Source organism: Sarcophilus harrisii, chromosome 3 (assembly GCF_902635505.1).
Source record: "Sarcophilus harrisii chromosome 3, mSarHar1.11, whole genome shotgun sequence".
In the NCBI taxonomy this organism is placed as follows: Eukaryota; Metazoa; Chordata; class Mammalia; order Dasyuromorphia; family Dasyuridae; genus Sarcophilus; species Sarcophilus harrisii.
The window spans coordinates 81,595,175-81,621,236 of NC_045428.1; the positions used below are offsets into that span (position 1 = coordinate 81,595,175).

A 26,062-nucleotide genomic window follows, 5' to 3' on the forward strand; every position below is an offset into this window, starting at 1 on the left:
TATCAATCCCTTTCACACATCCTATTTGCTTATTCCTCGCACATGACATCCCTTCTCTCTCATTTCTGTGCCTTTGTACAGACAGAAGATATGCTTCTTTCTGACCTCTCTGTCTTCGAAGCTCTATTTTCCTTCAAAGCTCAGCTCAAACACTGGCTTCCTCAATCCCAAGTGCTATTGCTCCCTTCCAAAATTCCTTTCTATTCTGTTTGTCACCCAGTCCTGGACATTTCTGCCTCTGTAACTTTTTTTGTATAATTTCTCACTCTAATGGTTCCTGGTCCAGGCCCTCATCTTCTCATATCTAGTGATTAAAAAAACATATTTCCATATTAGTCATGTTGTGAAAGAAAAATCAGAACAAAAGGGAAAGAAGCACAAGGAGGAGACAAACAAAATTAAAAACAGTATGCTTTGTTCCAAGTTTGGTGTCCATAGTTCTCTCTTTGGATGTGGATGGCATTTCCATCCCAAGTCTATTGGAATTGTCTTGGATCATTTGAGACAAACTAAGTTTATCATAATTGATCATTGCACAATCTTACAGTTGCATTGTACCCAGACTCTTGAAACAGCTTGCTGGTTGGTCTCTACCTCAAGTCTCTCTCTCTCTAGTCCATCCTCCTAAAGGGCAGGTTTGATGATGTCACCTTCTCATTCAATAAACTACATCAGCTCCTTATTACCTCTACTATCAAATGGAACATCTTTTGTTTGATTATTAATGTTCTTCATGGCCTGGCTACTTCCTACCTTTCCAGTCTTTTAATACTTTACCCCCTCTTCCATTATTGTTCCATCTAGTGATACTTGTCTCTGTGCTATTTTGTGTATTTGACAGTCCCCCTTCCAGTTCTGGACATGTTCACTGGCTGACCTTTATGTCTGGAATACTTTCCCTTCTTATCTCTTGAATTTTTTTTTTAAGCTTCCTTCAAGTCGCAGCTAAAATTCCCCTTCTACAAGAAGCCTTTCCTAATTACGCTGAATGCTAGTACTTTCCCAGTGTAGATTCTCCCCAGTTTGTCTTGTATATAGCATCTTTGTACATATGTTTGCATATTGTCTCCTCCATTAGACTGTGAGCTCCTTAAAAAGGACCCCCTTATTAAAGGACTGCTTTGCACCTTTCTTTGAACTTCCAGTGTTTAGTATAGTGCCTGGAACATAGAAGGCTCATTAACAAATCTCTATTAAGTATTTTCTTAATAAAGTTAAATTCATATTAATAAAGGAAGCAGCTAAATGACTCAGTGGATAGAGTTCCGAGTTTGGGGTAAGGAAGATCTGAGTTCAAATATGGCCTCAGACATTCACTTCCTGGGCAAGTCCCTTAACCCTGTTTACCTCAGTTTCCTCCTCTGTGAAATGAACTGGAGATAGAAATGGCAAATCACTTCCATATCTTTGCCAAGAAACCCCCATGGACCAGTATAGTAGTATGATCCAGAGAATCATAAAGATTTGCACATGGCTGAATAAAACCAACAATATAAACAGGTTAAATTTAGTGGCAGGGACCAAACTAGAACTCAGATTGTCTGAAGTTTAGTGCTTTGTGAGCACTTCCATTATGTTAGCAGTGATAAAACATTTCCTTTTAGGTTAGGGTGTTTTCTGATATCTAATTAGAATCCAAATCTCTTCCAAGAAGAAAATTGTCATTATCTTTCATTGTCCTTTTAATAAGACCAAGGTCATGGTAGAGAAAAATCTTTTAAAGTATTTCTTAATTAGTTAATTGCTTATACTTTCATTTATTATTTACTGAACAACTCCAAGCCACACAGTATTTTAGAGTAATTTAGAAGTAGTAAACCAGAGCATTAGTTCAGTTGACCATGTAGAACAATGAACTAAGTGCCTCCACAGGTTATTTATCCTGAATCAGTACATATAAAAGCTTTGTGTCCTCACTGATTCTATTTCAGGAAATTTAGAGCATCAGGAGCCTTGATGTCTTCCAAGGTCCCTTCGAGCTTGAAATCTATAATTCTGAGGGAAATGATGTAGCAGTAGATTTCACCTAGTCCAACCATCATTTTAATTTTCTCCAGAGCTGGGACTAGATACTGCTTTCCTGCTTTCCTGGTTCATTTCTCTGTGGCACAGGATCTGACTATGTCCCCATTTGGGGTTTTCCTGACAGAGATACTGGAACTGCCATTTCCTTCTCTAATTTAGTTTACAGAAGAGGAAACCAAGGTAAACAGAGTTTAACTTAATCTTTGCCTGCCTCAGTTTATTCAACTATAAAAGGATGATAATGATAGCATCTATTTCACAGCTTGATTAGGAGGATTAAACGAGATAATATGTATTTAACTCTTTGCAAACCTTCAAATATCATATAAAGGCTAGCTTTTACTATTATTTACTATTCCAACATTTTGTTACCTTTGCACTCCATTCCTCCTTGCACCAGGAAAACCACAGAGAGGTACAAAATACTAAGAATTATTTTAGCTATTGTTAAGATCAGCAATTGCTCCCTTCTTAGGAAGGTTTATGATTTTCCACTTCCTCGTCCTCTACCACATAAATCCAGACATTTCCTTCATCTGTTCCCAACAGGTGATGCTGATTACCAGCCTAATTCATCCTTTCTTGATGTGGTATAAACTGCCTGCTTCTTTTTGTGTTCTTTCTGATAAAACAGGAGATCTGAGGGCTTCTGAAACTGTTTTGATTCAGTACAGGAATGTAGTAACTGAAATTCCTGTTTGTGTGTATATAAAACCCCTAGTATTCTCAGTGTGAGATCACCTTCAGTAACAGCATAATGTCAATGTACTGTTCACTCATGTAAAATTCTTTCCTGTTTGAACATACCAGCTCTTTATTTATAAAACTTTGAGACTCCCCTGTCTTCAGCATAGCTGCCTCCAAGGACTGAGAGGCTCCCTGGGAAGAGAAACAGAGCGCCTGACTTTCAGAGAAATGATATACAGCAGGACAAGAGTTAGTCTACATCCCCAAATATTTATAGAAAGCAATTTTCATCATTGAAATGCAAATGGTAGTGCAAATTTTAACTGCTGAAGGCATATGAGAACCCAAACATGAAACAGAGAAAGCCAATCTTGCTGTACTGCTATCCAGAGAGACTGGGGTGACAGAGGTGGGGAGGGGGAATTGAAACTGGATAGGAATCCAGAGAAGGGACAGACCACATATGGGACCATCTTATGACCACTGACTTTGAGTCTACAACAAAAAGGGTCATTGTGAAGTTTCATTTGGTTTGTAATGACCAATCTTGAGAACAGATAATGAAGAACACCACTCTTAGAGGCATTGGGAATTATTGGGTGCAAAGTGCCAGAAAAAGTTGCTGTATTGGTTAATGTTGCATAGTGGTCTATTATAAAAGTTACAGTGAGTTACTGCTCATTGTGTCAGGGGAGGGAGTATAACTAGATATGACTATCCTGTAAAAACCAACGTCATCAATAAAACATTTAAAAATTAGCTTGTCAAGGAGGGATAGGATAGAGGAGCCCCATGAAGGTTCCATTGTAAATCATCAGGGTCTATATACCACTTTGTATTTAACCATCTCTAGTTGTTTTCCCATATTAGTCCATAAAATATGGCATGTGGACATATAGTGGAAAGAGAATGAATTTGGCCTAGGAAAAGCTCTGACTTCTAAAATCTATGTTTACAGCTGAATGATCAGGGACAAATTGAGGTTTTTTTGAGCCTTAATCCTTCATCTGTAAATTGGTAACTCTTTATCTACCTAATTCATAGGGTTGTGAGAATCAGAAGAAATTATGTAGGTTAAGTGTTATTTAAATGCCAGTTATTATTATTATAAATTTAAAGTTGAACTTAAATTCGTTTTTTGGACAAGCAGCTATCATTAAGTTCGATAGGCTTTTCACCCCTATTGTAAAATCATCTCACTATTTTGCTACATAGATGAGTTCATTCTGACAACTGTTCTACAATGTCTCACTTAATTTTGAGAAAGCGGGCTTTAACTCTTTTTGTCCGGTTTGACTAGCTAAATCATTATGCAAAAGGTATATATTCTCATTCGAGGCAACTTAGGAGTGTTATCCCTATTTTTAGGTCAAAGTAGTCCTCGAAACTCACCTCAAGTTATGAATTGAATCATGTTTGAAGACAGATTATATCTCACCTTTAAGGGTATGCTACTTCCCATTTCCACCCATGTAAAAATGGCATCACTTTTCACAGGCTTATATAGTTAGAAAGGTCATTAGAGATCACCTTATCTGATCTCATTTTATAGATGAGGAAACTGAGACCCAGGGACTTTAAGTGACTTGCCAGTTGGGATTTGAATCCACATTCTGACTCCAAATCCTTTCTCCATCCACTTTATCATACTGCCTTCAGATTACCACATGTGTGATAATAATTGTATCCCAGAGGTAAAGGCTAAACAGAACGGTCAGCCTCAGGTGGGCTTGGCTGGGGAGGGAGAATAGAGAAAAAGCAGAGATTTATGGAAAGCTTATATTAGCAACCAAAGACCAGTCTTACCCGAAGCACTGCTCAAGAGGGAAAAGTTGATTTTCTTGGCCAATTTGTCAACTTTGCAGGTCATTGCAGGGGCCACAAACATTCATATGTTATGAGATCACAATGGGTGTGTATTTGGTCATTCCTGTACTTTCTAAGAGACTATCTTTCAGTTGTTTCCCCATCCAGTCATAAATTCTCCTTCCCCTTCCTTCTTCAACCCACTCTTTTTGTGTGTGTTGTTTTTAAGAATTAGTGATGAATTAGCATTTGTTAGGCTCCACAAGCCACCATCTTTTCAATAGAATGTCCACACCCATTTGTTTTGAAATGTGGCTAGAGATGGAAAGTTTTGGGGACAGATTTGTATCCAATTTCTTGTCATCTCCACCACGTATTGGGTTAGGTTCTCATTTTGAGATGAGTGCCTCCCCTTTTCCAGATTAAATGAAGAGCGGGTCCAAACTGGAATTAGACAAAGGATTCTCATTTTCTACCCTGCCAAACATCATGCATGAATCATGAGATAGAATGTTTTAAGTCAGATATTCGGAATGGAGAGAAAATTTTCCACTTCTCTTGAAGGCAAGAGTAGTAAAGGCTGGAGGGTGAGGAAGGATTGTCATACATAGTTCCCATGGCTAGAACTCATTTGTCCTTTTTCTAGGTTGGAACAGTAGGGGCTGGGGAGAATATGGCAAGACCTCCCTTGGATTACTATATTCATAATCTTTTCATGAATAAAAATCCCTAACCATCTAGTAGTTCTCTTTAATATTTAATTCCCATGAACTATTCTGTTGATGGTTATTCAAATGCTTCTTATTGAGTCATTTCAATTGTCTCCATGTCTTACTGACCCATTTGGGATTTTCTTGGCACAGATACTGCAGTGATTTGCCATTTCCTTCTTCAACTTATTTTACAGATGAGGAAACTGAGATAATCAGGATGATGTGACCTGCTTAGCGTCATATAGCTAGTAAGTGTCTGAGGTGAGATTTGAACTTAGGAAAATGAGTCTTCCTGACCTCAAGCCTAGTCCTCTGTATACTATGGCACCATCTTCTGCTCCAAATGCTGCAACTTCTTTAAAAAGATGAGAGATGCTTTTGAAAACATTAAATATTATTTCTAAAGATGGGGATGAGATGCAGAATGTCATAATAGAGAATAGAAGAAGCTTTGGAATCAGCACATAGTTCTGATTTGGACACATCCTGGCTATATAATCCTGGACAAGTCATTTAAGCTTTCAATATCCCAGTCAACTCCTATAAGACTACAGATTTTGGTACGAGTTTCCTTATTGGCAGTTCTCTACAATTATGAACTCATAAGTCTGGTCCAAAAATATATGTAGATCATAATTTTTCATATAGAATCTGTATGATCAATGTAATATTTACAACTGATGAAGAAAATGCTGTTCAAGTACCCTAGAAGGTAGATGATGATTAAAGTATATGGAATGGAAGTATGCAACAATGGGATTTAGAGATAGGAGGAAAATATAAACCTTTAGAGATACTGTAAAAAAAAAAAAAAAAGAAAGAAAAGACAAAACCAAGGCAATCTTAATAAACTTTGGATAGAAAACACTATCTGCATCCAGAAAAAGAACTATGAGAAATGAATGCAAATCTGAACATGCTATTATACTTTTTTCTGTTTTTTTCTCTTCCATGGTTTTCCCTTTTGTTCTGATTTCTCTCCCCTAACATTATTTATAAAGAAATGTTTATTCAAAAAGTTAATGTACATATATAACTAGAAAAATTAAAACAATAAGGAAAAAACAACAAAAAAGAAAGACAAAATAGGAAAGAATGTCACAATGTTAATTTTTTTTTGTTTTTTTTTCCACAATGTTAATTTTAGAGTAGCATAATAACACTTTACATTTCTATAATACTTTAAGATTAGCAAAGTACTTTCCTTACAAGGATTGTGTGAGGTAGCTAGTTAAGGTTTATTATTCCTATTTTAGATAAGGAGAAACCAAGGCTTTGAGAAGTTAAATGGTTTGTCTGTGGTAACACAGATTGTGAGTATTTCTGGTGAGATCGAATGTCATATTTCTAGACTCAATCTCAGTGCACTATCCAGCATATTATGTACTTTTATTAAAAATTCTAAAAAGGATATTTATTATTATGGTGTGGTTGGTATAAAATAATTCTTTCATATCCGACATCATTTCACAAATAAATGTAGAGACTGGGAAAAGTGGGCTCAAACTTAGTGAGATGCTAGGAGGAACTCAAAAGTTTCTGGTTGTTAGAAATTCTTTACTTAAAATTACTCATGAATTCTCTATCCATCCATCATCTTTTCTGCTGGGGTCCTTGTAGAGTCTTCTAACTACTTTTCCTCAATGAGTCTACTCTCTCTTTGGTTCCAAATTAATTTATCAGCTATTCCAGTGATATTACTAGGACTAAGATGCTGATGACATCAAAGTTTTTTTATCCCTCAAATTTCACAAGGTTATTTTCTTGTAAAGGAGAAAGAAATCCAAAACTGAAATCAAGGATCTTCTTCTTGCTCACTCCTCCAAAGCTATTCCTTTTTAGGGGGTTTGCTTGGAGGTTTCCAGTATAATTCCATCAGATTTCAATTGCTTGATTCCAAATTAAGTTACTGATATTGTACAAGCTTCAGAGAACATTACCATGTCCTGTAACTAATCCAAACAAACTTCCTTTCATATCTAATCTTAATCACTGAATGGGCATTGCCTCAGTCAAACTGAGACCTTTGCTTAAAAAGGCTAACATCTCCCATTGCATTTGGGGCCATCTCCATCATCATGATCTGTATCTTGTTCTGGACCCAAAAGGCTCTGGAGGAAAGAGTGACACAGGTGACTTAAATAGCCCTCCCTCACTTAATCCAATTAACCTGTAAGTCATGGTATCACCTTCCTGATGTCATGGTCCTCTTTGAGAATGAAAGACTAACAACAATAAGGATGAAATGTCATGAATGTTTTTTTTTTTTCCTTTTTTTTTTCTTTTTTTTCTTTTTTTTTTTTTAAATTTTTTATTTAATAGCCTTTTATTTACAGGATAGATACATGGGTAACTTTACAGGATTAACAATTGCCAAACCTCTTGTTCCAATTTTTCACCTCTTACCCCCCCCCCCACCCCCTCCCCTAGATGGCAGGATGACCAGTAGATGTTAAATATATTAAAATATAACTTAGATACACAATAAGTATACATGACCAAAACATTAAAATGTCATGAATGTTTTATCTCAACAGAGGTATCTGAGCCTTGTCCATAACTCTGATTAATTAAAAACCTGAGAATGGTAGCAAAGCTAAGTTGATTGATATGTTTTGTCAAATTACAAAGGATTAAAGAAATGACAAAAGGATGAGTATTTAACAGTAACCTGAAAATTATTTTCGATGTGTATATTTGTCGATATATAAACTATTTTCTTTATGTTTCTCCTTTATTTATTTAAAATATATGCAAAGATAGTTTTTAACAGTCACCCTTGCAAAACCTTGTGTTCCATATTTTTCTCCCTCTCTTCTTTCCCCTATGTTTCTCCTTTAAAAACACATATAAATCTATTTCTTCAATGGGATAAAAACAAATCAGTAGCCCCATGAAGATCCATGAGCAGATTTGTCAATATATTTGAAGAGCACTTGGGAAGATATTGCTGACATTTAAAAGGAGATTTTTTCCTAACTAAAAGAAGGACTAATGTTATATTCTAATATGGTGTATGAGGATCCACATGCCAGGGAAAATTACAGATAATGTATTTTAGAGTTAGAAGGTACCTTGAGTTTTATCTTGCTTTAAACAACCCAATTTAGTTAAAAGCTAGTATAAAGGCTACATAAACTTTTAGAGCTATCTTGTTAAATTAAATAAATCCTGTCCTTATCTCTTCCTTTCTAATTTTTACTTAACTAATTACCTCCCTGCTCTACATCAGATATTTTTGGAGGTAAGACGAGGAAGTATGTCCTGGGAAACCTTCCCAATTTTTACTCTCCCTGTCTACTTTATTTTTACTAAGATCAGCAATTTTCAAAGTGTTGTCTGAGGACTTTTGAATGTTCCTGAGATTCTTTCAGGGGTCAGTGAAGTTGAAACTATTTTTGATAATAATAATACTAAAATATTTTAATTTCTAATATGGTATGTGTTGTTCAATTGTTCAGTTGTGTCTGCCTCTTTGTGATTCTGTGAACTAACTGACCAAGGGATCTGCCATTTCCTTCTCCAGTTTTACACAGGCTTGTGACTTGTTCATGATATCAGGAAGGTGATACCACTTACAAGTTAATTGAATTTAAGTGAGGGAGAGCTATGCAAGATGACTCATCCTCTCTTTCAGAGCCATCTAGTCCAGTGGCAACATATAGATCAGCATGACTGGAGATGGCCTCAGATGCAGTGGGAGAACTTGGCCTTTTTATGTGATTTGTCCAGAATCACATAGTTAGGAAATATACAAGGTCAAATTGGAATTCAAATCTTTCTGACTGGGCTTAGAGCTCCATCCACTGTGCTATTTTGCTCTCCAATATGGTATATATTGATAGATAATAATCGACATAAAAAATCTTTTTGGAGAGAGCCCAATAATTTTTAAGAGTTGTAAAAATGTCCTGAGACCTCCCAAATTTGAAAACTCTATACTAGATCTGGAGTTGGAAAACAAAATCTTGGATCTTCTTAACCTCAAGAAGAAAATGAGGTTCTAAACACAAGTAACTAAAGTCTACATCTGCCCATTTTGGCTTCTTTGGGACTCCTAATTGGGGTTCCCCACCTTCATGCCTATGGCAGTAGAGGGGCTCTTACCACCTAATTAAAGAAGTTCAACGTTTGTGTCTGAATGTCTTTCACTCAGCTCTCTCTGATTCTAAGCTGACAAACTTCTGAAGCTTTATGGGCACATTTGATGTACATGGCGTACATTAGTCTGGGTATCCCCAGGCTGAAAAATCCTTTTTTATTATCTCTAAAATACCTCAAGGGAGGAAAGGGGGAGATTCCTTGCCAAGGCTCACACTGTCCAGCAAGTGTTTTGAATCATTCCTGCCACATTAAACTACTTTGCACACAAGGGATTTCCCAACCCACGAACAAGTTAAAATGAACAAGAGAGTCAGGGTCGCCTACCAAGCAGCTACAAAGTGAAGCTTCAGCTTTTTTCTCTTTTGTAGTGCTAGGAAATCAGCATGGGGGCTAGAAAAATCCAAGTTAGCTTGTCACTTTGGGATAGGGTGAGCCAAATCAAAGAGGCAGTTGTAGCACAATGCAGTGATCCCCAAAGTGGGGGCACTGGCTCCTAAGCCGGGGTGATAGGATTGTATCATCACTCCCAGGGACCATAGGATTACTGGAAGTGATATGTGATAACCAATTGAAGGATGGAGAGATAGTGACATTCATTTCACCCAAAGATAGCCACTGATGGGACCTATCTATAATTCAACCAGATGAGGAGCCCTTCTCTCATGAAATCCCAAGTCTCTTCCTTTCCAGCCCTTCGGCTTTGGAAGCTTCCAATTTCTTCCCCTTTTGAGATGATTCCTTTAGAATAGTTATCACATAATCCTGACCCACAAAGCAAATTTACAGGTGACACTGGAAAAAAATTTTCCCCCATCCCTGTCTGCTGATTGAAGTTGGGGGGTAAGGGATAAACATGGGAGTGACTGGGGAGTAAGGATCCCAGCTTACCTTTTCATTTTGGATGAGAAGTCACACAGGATGACTAGGTATGGATGGGATGTAATCTGCATTACATGTCTTAGTATGTTTTCCCTCAAATCCCCTCTTAGGAACTTCTCTATTTCTCTGAGAACATGACTCTCCTTTTAGTTGTACAAGAAGGTGACATTCTCAGTCTCTTTTATTCATCTCACACAATCAAGCAGTTACCAGATCTTATCATTTCCACTTTCACAACACCTTTCCCATTTATCTTACCTGACTATTGCAATAGCCTCATATTTAGAAGGGCAGCTAGGTGGCACAGACCTGGAGCCAGGATCTTCTTCACTTTAGATCTGGTCTCAGACCTTTCTAGGAGTGTAACCCTGGGCAAGCCACTTATCCCCATTTGCCTTAGTTTCCAGCTAAATGAGTTGGAAAAGGAAATGGAAAAACACTCCAGTAGCTCTGCTAAGAAAACCCTAAATGGGGTCATGAAGAATCAATATAATTAAGCAATAACAACCACCACTTAATTGTTTGTCCTTTGTTCTCGAAGAGGACCACAATCTCAGATACCATAATTTGCAAGTGAACTGGATTTAAGTGATGGAGGGCTGGGCAAGGTCACTTGCCTCACTTTCCCCTCAGAGCCATGTGGGTCCAGTGGCCAGATATGTATCTTTGTCTTAAGTCCTTTCTACTTTTGTGGGGGGGGGGGTTTCATACCATATTACTGACTCCTATTTAGCTTGCAGTTCATTAAAACCTCCCTATCTTTAATTTTTCTATTACTGTGCTCCCCCCATGAGAAGCCAGGTGGTACAGAGGATAGAGCACCTAATCTGGAGTCAGGAAAAGTTGAGTTTAAATCCAGCCTCAGACACTTACCTGCTGTCTATCATCTATACTTTCATACTATGCTTCCTGAACAAATACAGATTCTTCCTAAGGATACTTCACTGGAATCTTCCTGCCATATAGACATTAAACTCTTAATTCATTGACTCTAGCCATCCAACTAGTCCTGAATACAACTATGTGTGATTGTCTAATATGTATCTCCCCATCTTCTCTACATTATGAAATACTTAATCAAAAGCTTTTCTAAAGTTTAGGTGAACTACAGCCATAGCATTCTCCTCATTTAATTTAGTTATCCTCTGAGAAGAGGAAATGAAATTAACCTGATATGACTTCTTGATGAAGCCCTTTTTTAACTCTCTTTAATCACTGCTTCTCATTCTGTAATTCCATCAACTCTCTCTTTAATGATTCATGCTATAATTTCCCCAGGAATTGAAGTGATTGGGTTATAAGCTTGGAAACTCTTCTTTTACCTTTTTTTTTTTTTTTTAAAAAACCCCTTTAAACCCCTCTTCAGTCTCAGAGAACCTTTTCAATTTGCCATGATCTTTCAAATATCTTTGATAGTGAGTTCAGCAATCACATCCCTACATGGACATATAATAGGTACTTCATAAATTATTACTACTACAGCACGATATAGACTGGCAAGTCAATATAGTTCTCTGATTTCTCATAAGTCACAGGCTTTTTTTGCTGTATTCCTCTGTCATTGGATCTAAGTCATAGTCAGGGTTGGAACTATTTAACCAACAGAATAGCTGTCACCTCAATAAGATCAGGAAGGCTCACCCTTATTTGCCCTGCCATCCTTTCACCTTGTCTTCCACCTAAAAACCTCAGTATCATTTGGTATCATTTAATACAGTGATAGTTCCCAAGGGGACCTAGACAAAGGAAATCTTACACTTGCTATATTCTTTGTAGGCTATTTATTGTCTGGGCCCTGGTTTTCCTTAAGGTTCGTAGACAAAGTAAACAATGATTTTTGAAGAAACTCCAACTGGTCATATTGATCAAAGTTTGAAGTGAAAAAGGAGGAAGAAGAGAAAAAGGAGGAACAGAGAAAGAGATAAGAAGGAGGAGAGGAGAAGGAAGAGGAAAAAGGGGAGGAGAAGGAGGAAAAGGAGAATAAGAAAAAAGGAAAAAGAGGAGGAGGAGGAAGAGTAAAAAGAGAAGGAAGAGAAAGAGATGGTGGTAGTTGTCATGGAGGTGATGATAGCAGTGGTGGTGCTAGTCTGACAAGAAACCTTTATAAGCCACAAAAGAGATTCCATGAGTTTGTTGGTTGCCTTATAAACTTCCTCTCCCTTCCTGCCACCACCTGTCCACCTCTTTGACAAAGTGAAAGTTTAGTGGTTAAATAAATACGGGCAGGAACTCGCTCTCATTTAAAAAAAAATCTTTAAATGAAGATTTTGCATCTCCCCAGGTACCTTAAGGATCTGTTGGGATTTCCAGGAGATAAAATCCAGTGACTTCATCTCCCTATCTCTAAAATAAAGATAACAGTTTTTTGATTAATGAGAATCTATATCTTCTTTGTCCTTAAATAGAAAGCAGATCTTATTTTTAAATTAAATTAATATATATATGATAATTCCATTATGTCAAAAAGCAGTATTAAGCACCTATTATGTGCAATGCACTGAACTTAGGTGAGAAGATAATTTTTTTTTTTTTAAAGGGAAAAATAATCATTCCCTCTAGGGAGTTTATGTTCTATTGGGAGCTGCAACAAGAGCACAGTGTGCCAATACAATTTAATTTGAGAAGGGAGAAAGCAGTAAAGGGACATCAGGAATGCCTCCCTTAGGAAGCAACAGAGCCCGGTTCTTAAGGAAGTCTTGTCCTCTTCCAGTCTGATTAATTGAACACTTTGTTGATATACCTTTGTTGACATAACAGTATCTTTGTTGACTCTGGCTTTGAAGGAACTCAAAGAAAGCCTGAATCATCATCTCTCTCTCCCCTAGGGAAGAAGTGGAACAGCTTCATCCAAATGGACTAGTTTTGCTTTAGGCTAGAGATTTGCATTTCTCGCTGGAATAATATGGTCCATTCATTGAATGGAGTGGGAAACAGGGAAGAAGGAAAGACACAGAGTAGAAACTAGACAACTTTACTATGCCTCCAAAGTTGCCCTTTTATTATGGGGTTTGATTGTAATGAGGATAAAATGAGATATTGTTGGTAAAGTATTTTGTAAACCTTAAAGCATTGTAAAGGTGCTAGGTTTATTATTACTACTATTATTGTTGTTACATTGCTTTCAGGTGCTGCAAGTGTCCAGATCATACAAATACAGCTAAGTCAACCCTTTTCTTACTGAAAAATGTTTGTAAATCAGTTGTAATTCTAGGGCACTTTCCCATAGAAACATTTAAAGAAGCAATAAATTAGCAGTTAACTTTCCGGACTAGTCCACAGAAGTCTATTTAATTCATAAATGTTAGTGTTAATATTAGCTTGAATTCTGAAGGCAGAACAGAAAAGGTCAGAAGAATACCTGATATCATCCAGGAAAGGTACCAGAAGCGAAATATTAAGTTTGGGCCTTGTACAAAACTAAAATTATCCTCATTTAGAATACTGTATATTTCTCCACTGATCTTAAAGATATTGCAGGTTTGAGAACAGAGTACTTAAAATGCTTGAGGAAGTTGAGAGATTGGGGCACAGCCAATGAGGAGAGATGAAAATGCTTAGGAGTCCTTTGTTATGGAAAAATGAAGACTGAGAGAGGATTAAAGAGCAGTATATGGAACATAGGGGATGAAATACAGACTTTTTACACCCCAAACCAAGACATTAGAATTAGAGGACTCTCTTCAAACTTGAAGGACAAATATAAAAACATATTACTGAATCACACAGGTGCTAAGCTTTTTATTTTTAAAGAAGTGGCAAATATAAACTTATTTCCAAAAAGATCCAGAAAATTCATTGATAGTGTTATGAAATGAGTGATTCAGAGAAGTCAAGAAAAGTTTGAATAAAATGCAAGCTATATCTGAATCATATAGATGCTAAACTTTTTATTTTTTAAAGAAATGGTAAATATAAATTTATTCCTAAAACAATAGAAAATTCATGGATGGTAAGAATTGTGAAATGAATTATTTGGAGAAATCAAGAAAAGTTTAAATAAAATACAAGCCACTTGAGGCATTTTCATTTCTATCTTTGTCCTTTCAGAGACTAGTCGACATAAGCCCAGAGCCTAGTCTGGCACATAATAGAAAATGGAAGGGATTTACTGTGATTTTTCTCTCCCAATATAATTCATAAGACAAGGTGTTTTTAAGAATAAATAAAAAAAAACTTATAAATTCTTAGGGGTTGTGAGTGGGGTTCAAAGGACTCCAGAGTATAGAATCAGAGCACCTAAATTGAAATCTTGTCACTCTCACTTATTCATTATGTGGTCTTTACAAGTCATTTAAGATTTGTAGGCCATAATTTCTTCATCTGCAGAATAAAAGTTAAACTAGAAAATAAAAAGAAAGAGGAAGGAAATGAGCATTTTCTGGATGTCTACTATATGCTTTATAAATATTATTTCATTTGATCCTCCCAATAACCCTGAGTAGAAGCTGTTATTACTGACATCTCCATTTTACAATTGAGGAAAGTAAGACATGTAGGAGTAAGTGCCCACATCCATATAGCTACTTACAGGTTTAATAATAGATTTGAATTTAGGGTTTCCTATCTCTAAGCCTAGAGCTCTATCCATGTTCCAATCAGGAGCTTAATAAGGCTAGGGTAGCTAAGTGGCAAAGTGGATAGAGTCAGGGCTCAGAGTCAGGAACCCTGAGTTCAAACCAGGGCTCAGACACTTTCCAGTTGTGTGATCTTGGGCAAGTCATTTAACCCTGTTTGCCTCAGTTTGCCTCATCTGTAAAATGAGCTAGAGAAGAAAATTGGAAAACCATTGCAGTATCTTATATGCCAAGAAAACCCCAAAAGGGGTCACAAAGAATTAGTGAATTAGTCTGTGTGTGGCAAAGAAGGACTTCAGCCCAGGTCTTGTTGATGTAGGTATCATGGCTACTCTATTTTATCCCCATTTTATAGATGAAAAATTAAGCATCAGAAGGATTAAACAATTTGCTCAGTTATTAAGAGGTAGGATTTGAATCTGCTGTTTTCTTTTTGCAAGTTAAACATATACCCTTAAAAAAATTTGTTTTTAGACAGTCTAGGTTAAGTGACTTGCCAAGAGTTACACAGCTTATAAGTGTTTGAGACCACATTTGAATTCAGGTCCTCCTGACTTAGGGGCTTGATTCACTCTGCCAACTAGCTATCCCCCACCTATCCTCTCAATCTGAATCCTCTAGGTTGGGTTTCCTATTGCTTAGCATCCTCAGTACAATATTTAATATTTCAGTCTGGCACAGTGGAAAGAGCACTGGAGAAGGAATTTAAATCCCAATTTTTCCATGAACTAGCTGTGTGAACTTGAACAAACCTTTACCTTCCTATGCTTCAGTTTCCTCACTGAAAAATAAAGGGATTGAATTGAAAAAGATTTTCTCTAGCTCTGAAATTCCATTGAATTCAATGTCTCACTTCAGTATTCCTTTTAAGAGGCTTGGTAGTTCTAAATCTCTCCGTTTCTCCTTGTCCCACAGTCCTCAAACATGTATTCATCTTGTCATTCTATTGTTTTATTTCTTTTAAAAATTTTTATTTTTTAATGCACATTGCTTTATGAATCATGTTGAGAGAGAAAAATCAGAACAAAAGGAAAAAAACCATGGGAAAGAAAAAAAAAAAAAGAAAAAAGAAGTGAGCATAGCATATGTTGATTTACATTCAGTATCCATAGCTTTTTTTTCTGTATACAGATGGCATTTTTCTGTCCAAAGTCTATTGGGATTTCTTTGGATGTCATTCTATTCTTGATGTTATAAATATGTCACAATATTAGATCAATCAGTTTTATAAAATGGGAAAAAACAAATACAAAGTTCCAATGGGACATCATAAGACATTGCAAAAGTTCTAAAAAGGAATGGTGATAAATTTTCCAGAAGGGTTGTTTGGTTCTCCTTACCTTGAGATAGAAAAAGTAAAGGAAAACTTTGGAGTACTGGGGAGAAGTTAAAAGCAATGATATAAAAAATGGGTGAAATCCTTCCCTCTCTTTTCTAAGGGGGATGCTAGAAGAGGAATGCACTGGGGGGAAACCCCATTAAAACTTGGCTCTTTTCTGTGGCATTCCTTCCCCGACACCATCCTTAAGAGAGCTCTGCACCTCTTCAGTGCCTTCTCTGACAGCCCCATAATCATTTGGCCCCAGGAATTTTTCGGTCTGGGGCTCACATGGCTAGATCTGGGAAGAGGCTGTGATACTTTCAGATCTTCTACTTACACTTATAAGATGATTAATTGCTTTTTCCTGAAGCCCTCTGCAAAAAGTAAGATTAAAAAGTTGAAAATAAGGAATAATTCCTTAAAAGGAAACTATCTGGTTATCTTGCTCAAGAATCCCAGAAAGGCCTGGATAATGGTGAATATTATGGAGGTGCAGGGAGGACCTTTGTGGTTGCTTTCAGCTCTAAATCTGTGATGCTTTGTATCTGCACCAGTGACTCGGTCTACTGTAAGTCCCTTAAAGATTGTTCTGCTGGACTGGTCAGTTTTTACCTTATAGGCTCCTGTTACCTCCTTACACTTTTTGAGCTATTTTAAATTCCTACATCTTCAGCTGAGGGCAAGTGATTTCACCTGCCTGAGCCTCAGTTTCCTCATCCCCCCAAAAAAAACCCCAAAGAGGCTTGAACTGAATGCTTTCTAAGGTCACTTTCACCTCTGACATCCTACAAAGTCAGAAGGGGCATAAGATTCACAGAATTTCTGTTCTCTTCCAAATGAAATTTAAGCTTTTAGAGGGGCCCAAGGGAAGCGAATCTGAGGGAGAATCCAAAACCTTTTGAGACGTTTGGATGGCTTGAAAAGACTCCCTCCTCCTCCTCCCCCTCCTCCACCCAAAAGCCAACATACCTTTAGGACTTCAGAACTTGGAATGTTCTATGTGCAGTTATTAATATGCAAAAAATGCCTTCATAAATACTTGATACTGAACACAGTAGGGAATCAGTTCATTTGAAAGAGGAAATGGGAGCTTGGAGTTGAAACATGTCTGCTTGTCTTTTTTTTTGCTCTTTTCATCTCCACATTTCCCCTTGTAGTTTCACTCCCCCCCTGTCCCTCCTAGCCCCTCGGTCCCCCACCTCCATCCACAGCATCTCCTGGGCTGTTGATGATTTCAGTTGCTAATTTCACCGCTACTTTTGCATTTGATTTAGAATTCAGATCTCTCTCGGCCGAGGAATAGCTTCCACGATTCTGACAATTCGCCACCTTTCTACGGTCTGGACATCAGGGTCCAGCACTTTCTGGCTATCTTTGAAGGTTTAAAAGTACTTGTTAAAAATACTCCAAATGTCTCTTTCCTCCTAGCAACCAGCAGAGGGCATCCTAGTGAAGCATCTTGAAACAGGTCATATTCCCAGAAAGTCAATGACCCTGTCTTATCTTGACCTCAGGGAGCTTTCTGAAATCCAAGTTCTGTTGCCTCTCAATAAAGGGTGGCTGGAAATACTAAACTATGTCCTCATCCTCCCGCCCTTCCTCCCGCTCTCCTCCCCCACTGTTCTCCACGGGTAAATTAAAAAGTAAATTTATTTTTCATAGCTAAATCGTAATAGTGCCGGCTCTTAAATAAAGGAAAATGTGATAGAAAGGAAAGAAGAAAAACAATAATAACAATAACAAAAAAACTATTGATGCTGATGAAGATCGATTTGGCATGGTAGCTGCTGCCTGAATAAAAAGATGGACATGTCAGTGAGATTCACCAGAGACTGGAGGCATCTCCCTGAATATCTGCCAATGGCATATCAGGGTACTGTAAACTAAAGTCTGCTAAGCATGAAGCCTGGCCCCCAAATTGATCCCAGATGCTTTAAATGGTAAACATTAAATTAGCCATTTACATCAAGTAAGGATAAGAAAGTAGTTAAAATAGATATCTGAGACTATATCACGGTGGAGTGGAAAGCATAACTGGATTTTAAGTCAAAATATGGGTACAAATTTTGGCACTGCCCTTTACTTTCCCAGGTGATGATGTTAATATTTCTGGTCTTAGCTTTCTCATTAAAAAAAAAAAAACAAAAACGAGGGAATTAGACTGTATGACCTCTAAGATCTCTTCCAGTTCTAAATCCAATGAAATTTAACTGGGGTTAAATTATGCCAGGGGTGGGCTGGGCCCATGTTAGGAAGAGCACTCTCTGATAATTCCTTTATCAACACTCATGAGGAAGTGGCAATCTTTATGGAGTCTTTCTCTAAAAGGGATTCCCTTAGTAAATATTTTAAAATGCCTGTGAGATCTTTCAAGATATAGGCTACACTGCATCAAGAATCCAGTCATATTCATGGACTTTCTGCTTGGGTCTTAGCAGGTAAAGAGAAAATTCAAAATTTTGAAAAAAAGTATCTCTGTGGTGGATGGGCAAGATCATATGATGACAAATTTAGGATGGGAAGGGACCTTAAAAGGAATATTGTTTAGCTCTCTCACTTTTTAGATGAGGTGAGGCACAAATAATTTGCCCAAGGTCATCGATTAGTGACAGAGGTTCTCTGTCTCAGAATCAGAATTGAATATGGCACTGCCAAGATGGTGAGAGACTGAGCACCAAAAGTACAAAAGAAAAGCGTGTTGCATCTGAAATTTGAGCACCCGATTCTGTCATTTATAACATGTGACACTTTAGACAAGGTATTTGGACCTCAGTTTATTCATCTGTAAGAAGGGATGAGTTGGATTTAATGGCTTCTGACCTATAGCATAGACCTAGAAGTGCATCATTTTCCAACTCCAGGTCTATACTCTTGTGATTACTCACTGGGTCACTGCAGGGACACCAGGAGAAACTCCAGACTGGCATTCTATGAGACTTGGATAAGCAAACTCCCTCTGAGGATTAATATAACACAGTGACCTTACAAATTTGGCTTGCTGCTTCTGCCATAGTTGCTTGTTTTTAATCTTGTTCCTGTCTTAGAGGAGGATCTTGCTTTTTCTATTTTTCCTTGTATACAGTAGGTACTCAACAAATCTTATACATTGAAAAGAATTCTAATTTAGTCTTTTTCCAGAGAGAATAATCCTATTAATACTCCCCTCCTCCCCATCTTAAAATGCAAAAGTGGCCTCCAGGAGTCTTTTGAAAGTAAGGGTGCATTCATTTTGTATGTTTCTCACTCTTTTTTATTTCCTTCCAATTTCAGATTTATATTAATATAGAGTTACTATGAACTTTTTTTTGGGTGGGGGTGGGAGTCATCCATGAAGGGAACTCCTAGTGTGGAAATTTTCTCCGCTACTGCCATTTGTAGTCTTAGAGATATTTGTAGCAATGAGAGATTAAGAGAAGTGCTCTTGGTCTTATGGATGGAACCGAACAGAGATCACCTTGAACCCAGGTTTTCTAATTATTCTTTGATAATTTTTCAACAGTTATCCAGCCTTTTAATGGGGGAAATATGAATCAAGAATATGTTTTCAACTCTGCTATGGACTTACAATATGTTGCTATGCTGGCTGAAATGTTTCTCAATGTATGAATTAATCGTTTGAAGGAACTACTGGCTTGCAAAAACCTCTCCATAAATTCAGGTTGGCAACTCTGTTGTAATTTATAATCTTAGGATAAATTGTGGTATATGAATATTATGGAATATTACTGTTCTGTAAGAAATGACCAGCAGGATGATTTCAGAAAGGCCTGGAGAGACTTACATGAACTGATGCTGAGTGAAATGAGCAGGACCAGGAGATCATTATATACTTCAACAACAATACTATATGATGACCAGTTCTGATGGACCAGGCCATCCTCAGCAACGAGATCAACCAAATCATTTCCAATGGAGCAGTAATGAACTGAACCAACTATGCCCAGAAAAAGAACTCTGGGAGATGACTAAAAACCATTACATTGAATTCCCAATCCCTATATTTATGCCCACCTGCATTTTTTATTTCCTTCACAAGCTAATTGTACAATATTTCAGAGTCTGATTCTTTTTGTACAGCAAAATAACGTTTTGGTCATGTATACTTATTGTGTATCTAATTTATATTTTAATGTATTTAACATCTACTGGTCATCCTGCCATCTAGGGGAGGGGTGGGGGGTAAGAGGTGAAAAATTGGAACAAGAGGTTTGGCAATTGTTAATGCTGTAAAGTTACCCATGCACATATCCTGTAAATAAAAGGTTATTAAAAAAAATTTATAATCTTAGGGAGTTGCTTGGACAGCTGGGTGGTGTAGTGGATAGAGCACTGAGCTTGATATCAGGAAGATATGAGTTCAAGTATAGACCCAGATACTTACTAGCTGTATGGCCCTTTAACCTCTGCTTCAGTTTCCTCACTTATAATAATATTTATCTCCCAGGGTTATTGTGAGGATCAAATGAGATAGCATTTGTAAAGCACTTAGCACAGTAGTTAGTAATAACTTATTCCCATCCTTCATTCCACCCCTCCACTTTCCCCCCAAACTTAGGGGTTAAGTGACCTCCCTGTGGTTGTACAGATAGTATTTGTCAGATTCAAGATTTGAATTCCATCTTCCTAGCTTCAAGAAACAGGCTATCTCTATGTCTTATTATATTTAAATGATTAAATATAATACTCTTATTATAGTGTCACATTGTGTTATTTGGTTTGTTATTAGCTCTCTTGAAGCAAATGTGGCTTTTTTGTTATTCATGTAGTCTATGGTGAATTTAGAATGGTTTTAGATATAGTCTCTGAGGTGCTATAAGGCATCTGGATTCTGATAACCAAAAAAGTATTAATTTTATATTTCCCTTTGTCACAAAGTCTCCTTCAAAGAGTCTCTAGATATTCACTTATAAAGGACAACTTCAAGGTAGGCATTTTTAAAAGATGAAAATATTGTTCCTATGATAATTCCTTTTCTTATCTGAAAATTTCTACTTTGCTTTGTCTTATTCTAGCAGCAGTTTCCCTAGGACCTGAAGACCAAGTCACAGTTGAAGTGATAGCCGATATCTTTCCTTAATCTTAAGGCAGTCACACAAGTCTTTTTTAAAAAACAACAACAACAACAACAATAAACTTTCCAGAAATAGAAGGGGAAAATGAAAGAGACAAGAAAATTGGAGAGAAGATGGGAAGAACTAAGAAGGCATGCAATCTATAGTGGCAGCAAATAAAACTAAATCGGGGGAACTGAATGTCAACTTTTTATTTTGTTCCTTTTCCAGGTTTCTCAGCTCTAGAAATTCCTCTGATTTGTTCTATTGGGAACAATTAAATATAATCAGAACCATATACCTTCCAGTGATAGAACAAGTTTATGAAAATTGGTAAATACAGAGCTCTAGAGCTATGGGAAGTGGACATTCACATTCTTGGTAGAACAGCAAATGAGTTTAGCCATACTGAAACAGTTTGAAACTATGCAAGAAAAGTGACTTTACTGTTCATACTCTTAGATGGAGTGATGCCATTACTGGGCATATGTTCTAAGCAGGGCAAATACAGAGGGAAAGGTCTTCTCTATGCCAAAAATATGTTTAGCAGTCTTTTGTGAGTTAGTGAAACAAAACAAAAAACAACAACAAAACAAAGTAGGTACATATCATGAATCAGAAAAAACAAAACAAAACAAAACAAAGAACGATCATCAAAGCAGGCTGAACAAATTGTGTAATGTGAATGTGATGGAATATTATACAAAAAGACATTATGAATACGGAGAATTCAGAAAAATTTAGGAAGACTTACTTGAATAGATGCAGAGCTAGGTACATAAGATCAAGAGAATAATATACATAGTGACCATGATAATGTAAAAAACAACAACAACAATACTAAGAGTCTCAGAATTCAGATCTACACAATGACAAATCTTAGTCTAGAGGGTTATAGAATTATAGATTTAGGAACCTTAAAGATCATCAAGTCTATGCCAGTAGGGAAACCAACAGAGAGATTCGGTCCCCTACCCCCATTACACAGAGAGTAAATAGAATAACTAGGATTTGAACTCAGGTCCACTGACTCCAATTCTGGCAAGTTTTATACTTTATTATTATTCTGACTGATGAGATATAATATTTTTTTCCTCTTGGTAGGCTGGTAGTAGACCATATGTACAGAATGAAGTATATACATTACTGAACATGGTCAATGTGTCTATTTTGCATACCTGCATTTCTCTGTTACAAGGAAAGGTAGCATAGTGGATAGAACTCTTAACTTGGAATCAGGGAGACTTCGAGTTCAATAATAGTCATGTATGACTTGGATTATTTTCCTCAGACTCAATTTCCTTATCTGTGAAATGGGGATAGTAATAGCACCTATCCCTGCAGAGTTGTGAGGATCAAATGAGATAATAAAATGTGGTAAACCTTAAAGTTCCAAATAAACACTAGCTATTATTGTTATTATTATTATTTTCTTGGGAAGTAACTACAATATTAAAAGCTAAAACCATAACAATCCTAAAGCATTAAAAATTTAAACCACCCAGACATATCCTTGCATAGAAATGAATTTTCAGACAAACTCTCCTTTGTTTTCCTCATGGTCATCTTTTGTAGATTTTTCCTTCATTTTCCATTTTCTTTCTTTGTTTCCTATCTAAGTACACTGACCAATTAGTTTATAAAACACCAGTAAGTCTTACCTTAGAGTGGGTAAGTATTTTAATGGAAATTGCCTTTCTATCTGTCCTTATTCACTTACCTTGCTTGCATTTGGCAGCTAGAAAACTGTCTATATGGCTTATTTGTACACTGGAAAAAAACTAAAATTACTGAATCTAGAAGGGACCTTAATTATTATCTTCAAGGATTTTTAACTAAGGGTTCATGAACTTGATTTGAAAAAAAACTGATGATTGTATCTCAATATAATTGATTTCTATGTTAATTTTATATTTTTATTTTATGCATTTAAAAACATTATTCTGAGCAGGAATCCATAAACTTCACCAGATTTCCAAAGGGGCCTATGATACAGAAAAGAAGCCCTGCTGTAGTAGCTCACACTGCCCCCTCACTTTATAAGTGAGTATACCAAAGGCTGGAGAAATGATGAGAATCCCCTAAAATCAGCCAATTAGTGGAAGAGATAGGACTAAAATCCACAATCTCATACTACTCCTGTCTCTAGCTGTTAAGCTAATAACACGTCTTAGCACTTATGGGTATATCATTATTCTCTCCTGCCTGGAGCTTTATGAATATTAAGTTTGAAAATTGGGATCAATAACCATACCTTCTCTGCTGGCTCTGGGGTCAAGGATATGTTTTCATAGATATTTGCATGAAGACTCGCTTCTGAATCAATATTTCCTTCAGTGAAAATCAAAGAGAAAAAAAATCAGAAATTTCAGATGTATCTTTTCTCTTTTTTAAAATATATATATGATACAGGATTCTAGACTTAGAATTAAAAGGGATAATAAAGGCTGTATAATTCAACCTCTATATTTAGCAGATGAAGAACCTGAAACCGAATTTAAGTACCTGTCCTAGGTAACACAGATAATAAACATCAGAAAAGAGATCTGAACTATGGCCATTTGCCTCTAGAACTAATATTTGTTGTACAATCCTACCCCACCCACCCAATCCACATATATCTATATCTATAATCTATATCTAGATATCTATATAGATCTAGCATTCACATGTATTCAAAATATTTCTACATAGTCACATTCCAAAAACTGTTTATATTAAGTAATCCTGAATTTTAGATACAAATAAGTATTTTTTTGTGTTTTTTGCTTATTATAGGGATAAAATAGATTTTTTTTATATGACCAAAATTCAGTAAAAGGGAAAATGAAAGAGAGAGATGTTGATGGGGAAAAATTGCTGATGTTGGTAAAATATAAATGTTGTCTGATAGCAGCTCAATTTTACAGGAAATCTTCTAGACAGAAAAAATAGAATTCTCTCTTTTCTTTTTTACATGTTGGAAGAGATCTTCATGGAAGTCCTATTTTGAGGCTTCACTGAGGCATAGAAGTGAATATGGACTGTGCCAGCAGAGGTCATACTCTTATAGATTTCATCAAAATCTGGAAATTTTTTGAGCAATGTCAGACAGCAAATGGAAGAATGTCTATTGTCTAAGGACTCTCTTGGCTAAATTTGAAGAGGTTCAGTTCAATTCAACTTGAGAGATTGATTAAGCCCCTGATACACATAGATCTGTGCTAGTCTGCTGGGAATGCAAAGCCAAGAGAAAAAACTGGTTTACCTTCATGGATAATACAAATGGGATTGAGGATGGAAAGGAATACAGCATGTACACAAGTAAATAAAGACAAAGTAACTTAGAAAGGAGAGAGTTCTAATAACTGGCAAGATCAGGGAAGTAATACCTATGTGAGCCTTGAGGAAGGTAAGGATTTTTAGAGAGAGTATAAAGAGAGTAGGTTTGGAAATGAGGAATAATTTGTGTGAAGAGATGGAGTATTGTTTGGAGAATGATCATTAGCCTAGTTTGGTTTGACCAAAGAATATGCAAAGGAGAGTTATGTGAAAGTTGACTAAAAAAGTAGATGGGAGTTAGATTGTGGAGTGTTTTGGAAGTTAGACTAAAATTTTAGTATTTTATTCTATAGAAATAAGGAGTCACTAATGTTTTTGAGCAGGAAAGTGACATAGGGTGTTTTGGAAGTTAGAATAAAAATTCAGTACTTGGGCCTATAATTCAGTGAAATACTCATGGGCCAAATAAAATTTAATAAAAAGAAATTTATTTAACATTAAAAAGGATAGATAGAGGGGAGTGGAATCAAGATGGCTAAGTATAGGTAGAAATCCAACTAAACTCTCCCAACAGTTCTCTCCAACTTTAAAAATGCTCCTCAAATCAGATCTTGAAGCAGCAAAACCAACAAAAGTCCAGAGTGAGATTTTTTCTAACCCAAAACAACTTAGGACATCTGCAGAAGAGTTTTGACACTGGAGGGGGTGCTTGTTCAGTATGTGGCAACAGCATCAGTGGTGGACCTCGGAGGTGGCTAATCCAACAGCAGCAACTTCTGGAGCTCTCAGCCCAGAGATGGTAAAGGGATTGACCAAATGGTCAGAAAGAGATTACGGAGGACCTTTTTCTGACACTGGGTAGAGCTAGAGCTAACTAGCAATTCTATTGTCCACAAACAGTTCTGGATGGCAGTCCCAGGAAGGATTGGGGAATGGTTGGACAAGTTGTGACATGTGATTGTGATGGAGTACTATTATGCTGTAAGAAATGATCAGGAGGATAGCTTCAGAAAAAAATATGGAGAGATCTATATGAACTGATACAAAGTGAATTGAGAAGAAACTGGAGATCATTGTGCACAGTAACGGAAATGTTGCAATATAATTAACTGTGAAAAATCTGGCTACACTGATCAGTGCAAGGATCCAAGACAATTCCAAAGAACTCATGATGAAAAAAATGCTACCTCCAGAGAGAATCAATAAACTCTGAGTGAAAACTGAAGTATATAATTTTCTTGCTTTATTATTATGTTCTTGGTTTTTTTTGTTGGCTGGCAATATGGCTAATATAGAAATATTTTTGCATGAGGTTATATGTATAATTGATATAATTTTGCTTGAGTTTTCAGTAAATGGGGAGGAGTGGAAGGAAATGAGAATTTAAAACTCAGAATTTAGAAAGAAAAAATGTTAAAAACAACTATTTTTTTTAAAAGGAGGTTCAGTAAAAATACAGCGCTTACTCAGTTGGGAAGAACTGAGCATCTGCCCCTATATCTAACAGTATGTTGATAGAAAGTTATGCTAACTTGAATACCATTGGGAATTTTGACAAACCTTAAAAATGTGAAATTGGCTGGGCCTTTTAAAGCCCCAGGAGATCAGGAAGTCATCAAATCATCCGAACTATTTAAGGAC

The 26,062-nt window shown here is 36.6% G+C and overlaps 1 protein-coding gene and 1 long non-coding RNA gene across 6 annotated transcripts in view; both read right to left on the reverse strand.

The window, feature by feature from the left end:
* KIAA2012 (KIAA2012 ortholog) overlaps positions 1 to 26,062 on the reverse strand; it is a 152,808-nt gene that overhangs the window by 58,435 nt on the left and 68,311 nt on the right. For all 5 annotated transcript variants that reach the window (XM_031958315.1, XM_031958316.1, XM_031958317.1 and 2 more), the window contains one exon: positions 23,415 to 23,491. In XM_031958315.1, the coding sequence (XP_031814175.1) occupies positions 23,415 to 23,491 (77 nt within the window). The remainder of the gene's footprint in view (positions 1 to 23,414; positions 23,492 to 26,062) is intronic.
* Positions 2,832 to 4,869, reverse strand: LOC116422244. The gene is made up of 2 exons (XR_004232806.1): positions 4,519 to 4,869; positions 2,832 to 2,904 (listed from the first exon to the last, which is right to left on the reverse strand). It is a non-coding gene; the product is annotated as an uncharacterized LOC116422244 (long non-coding RNA).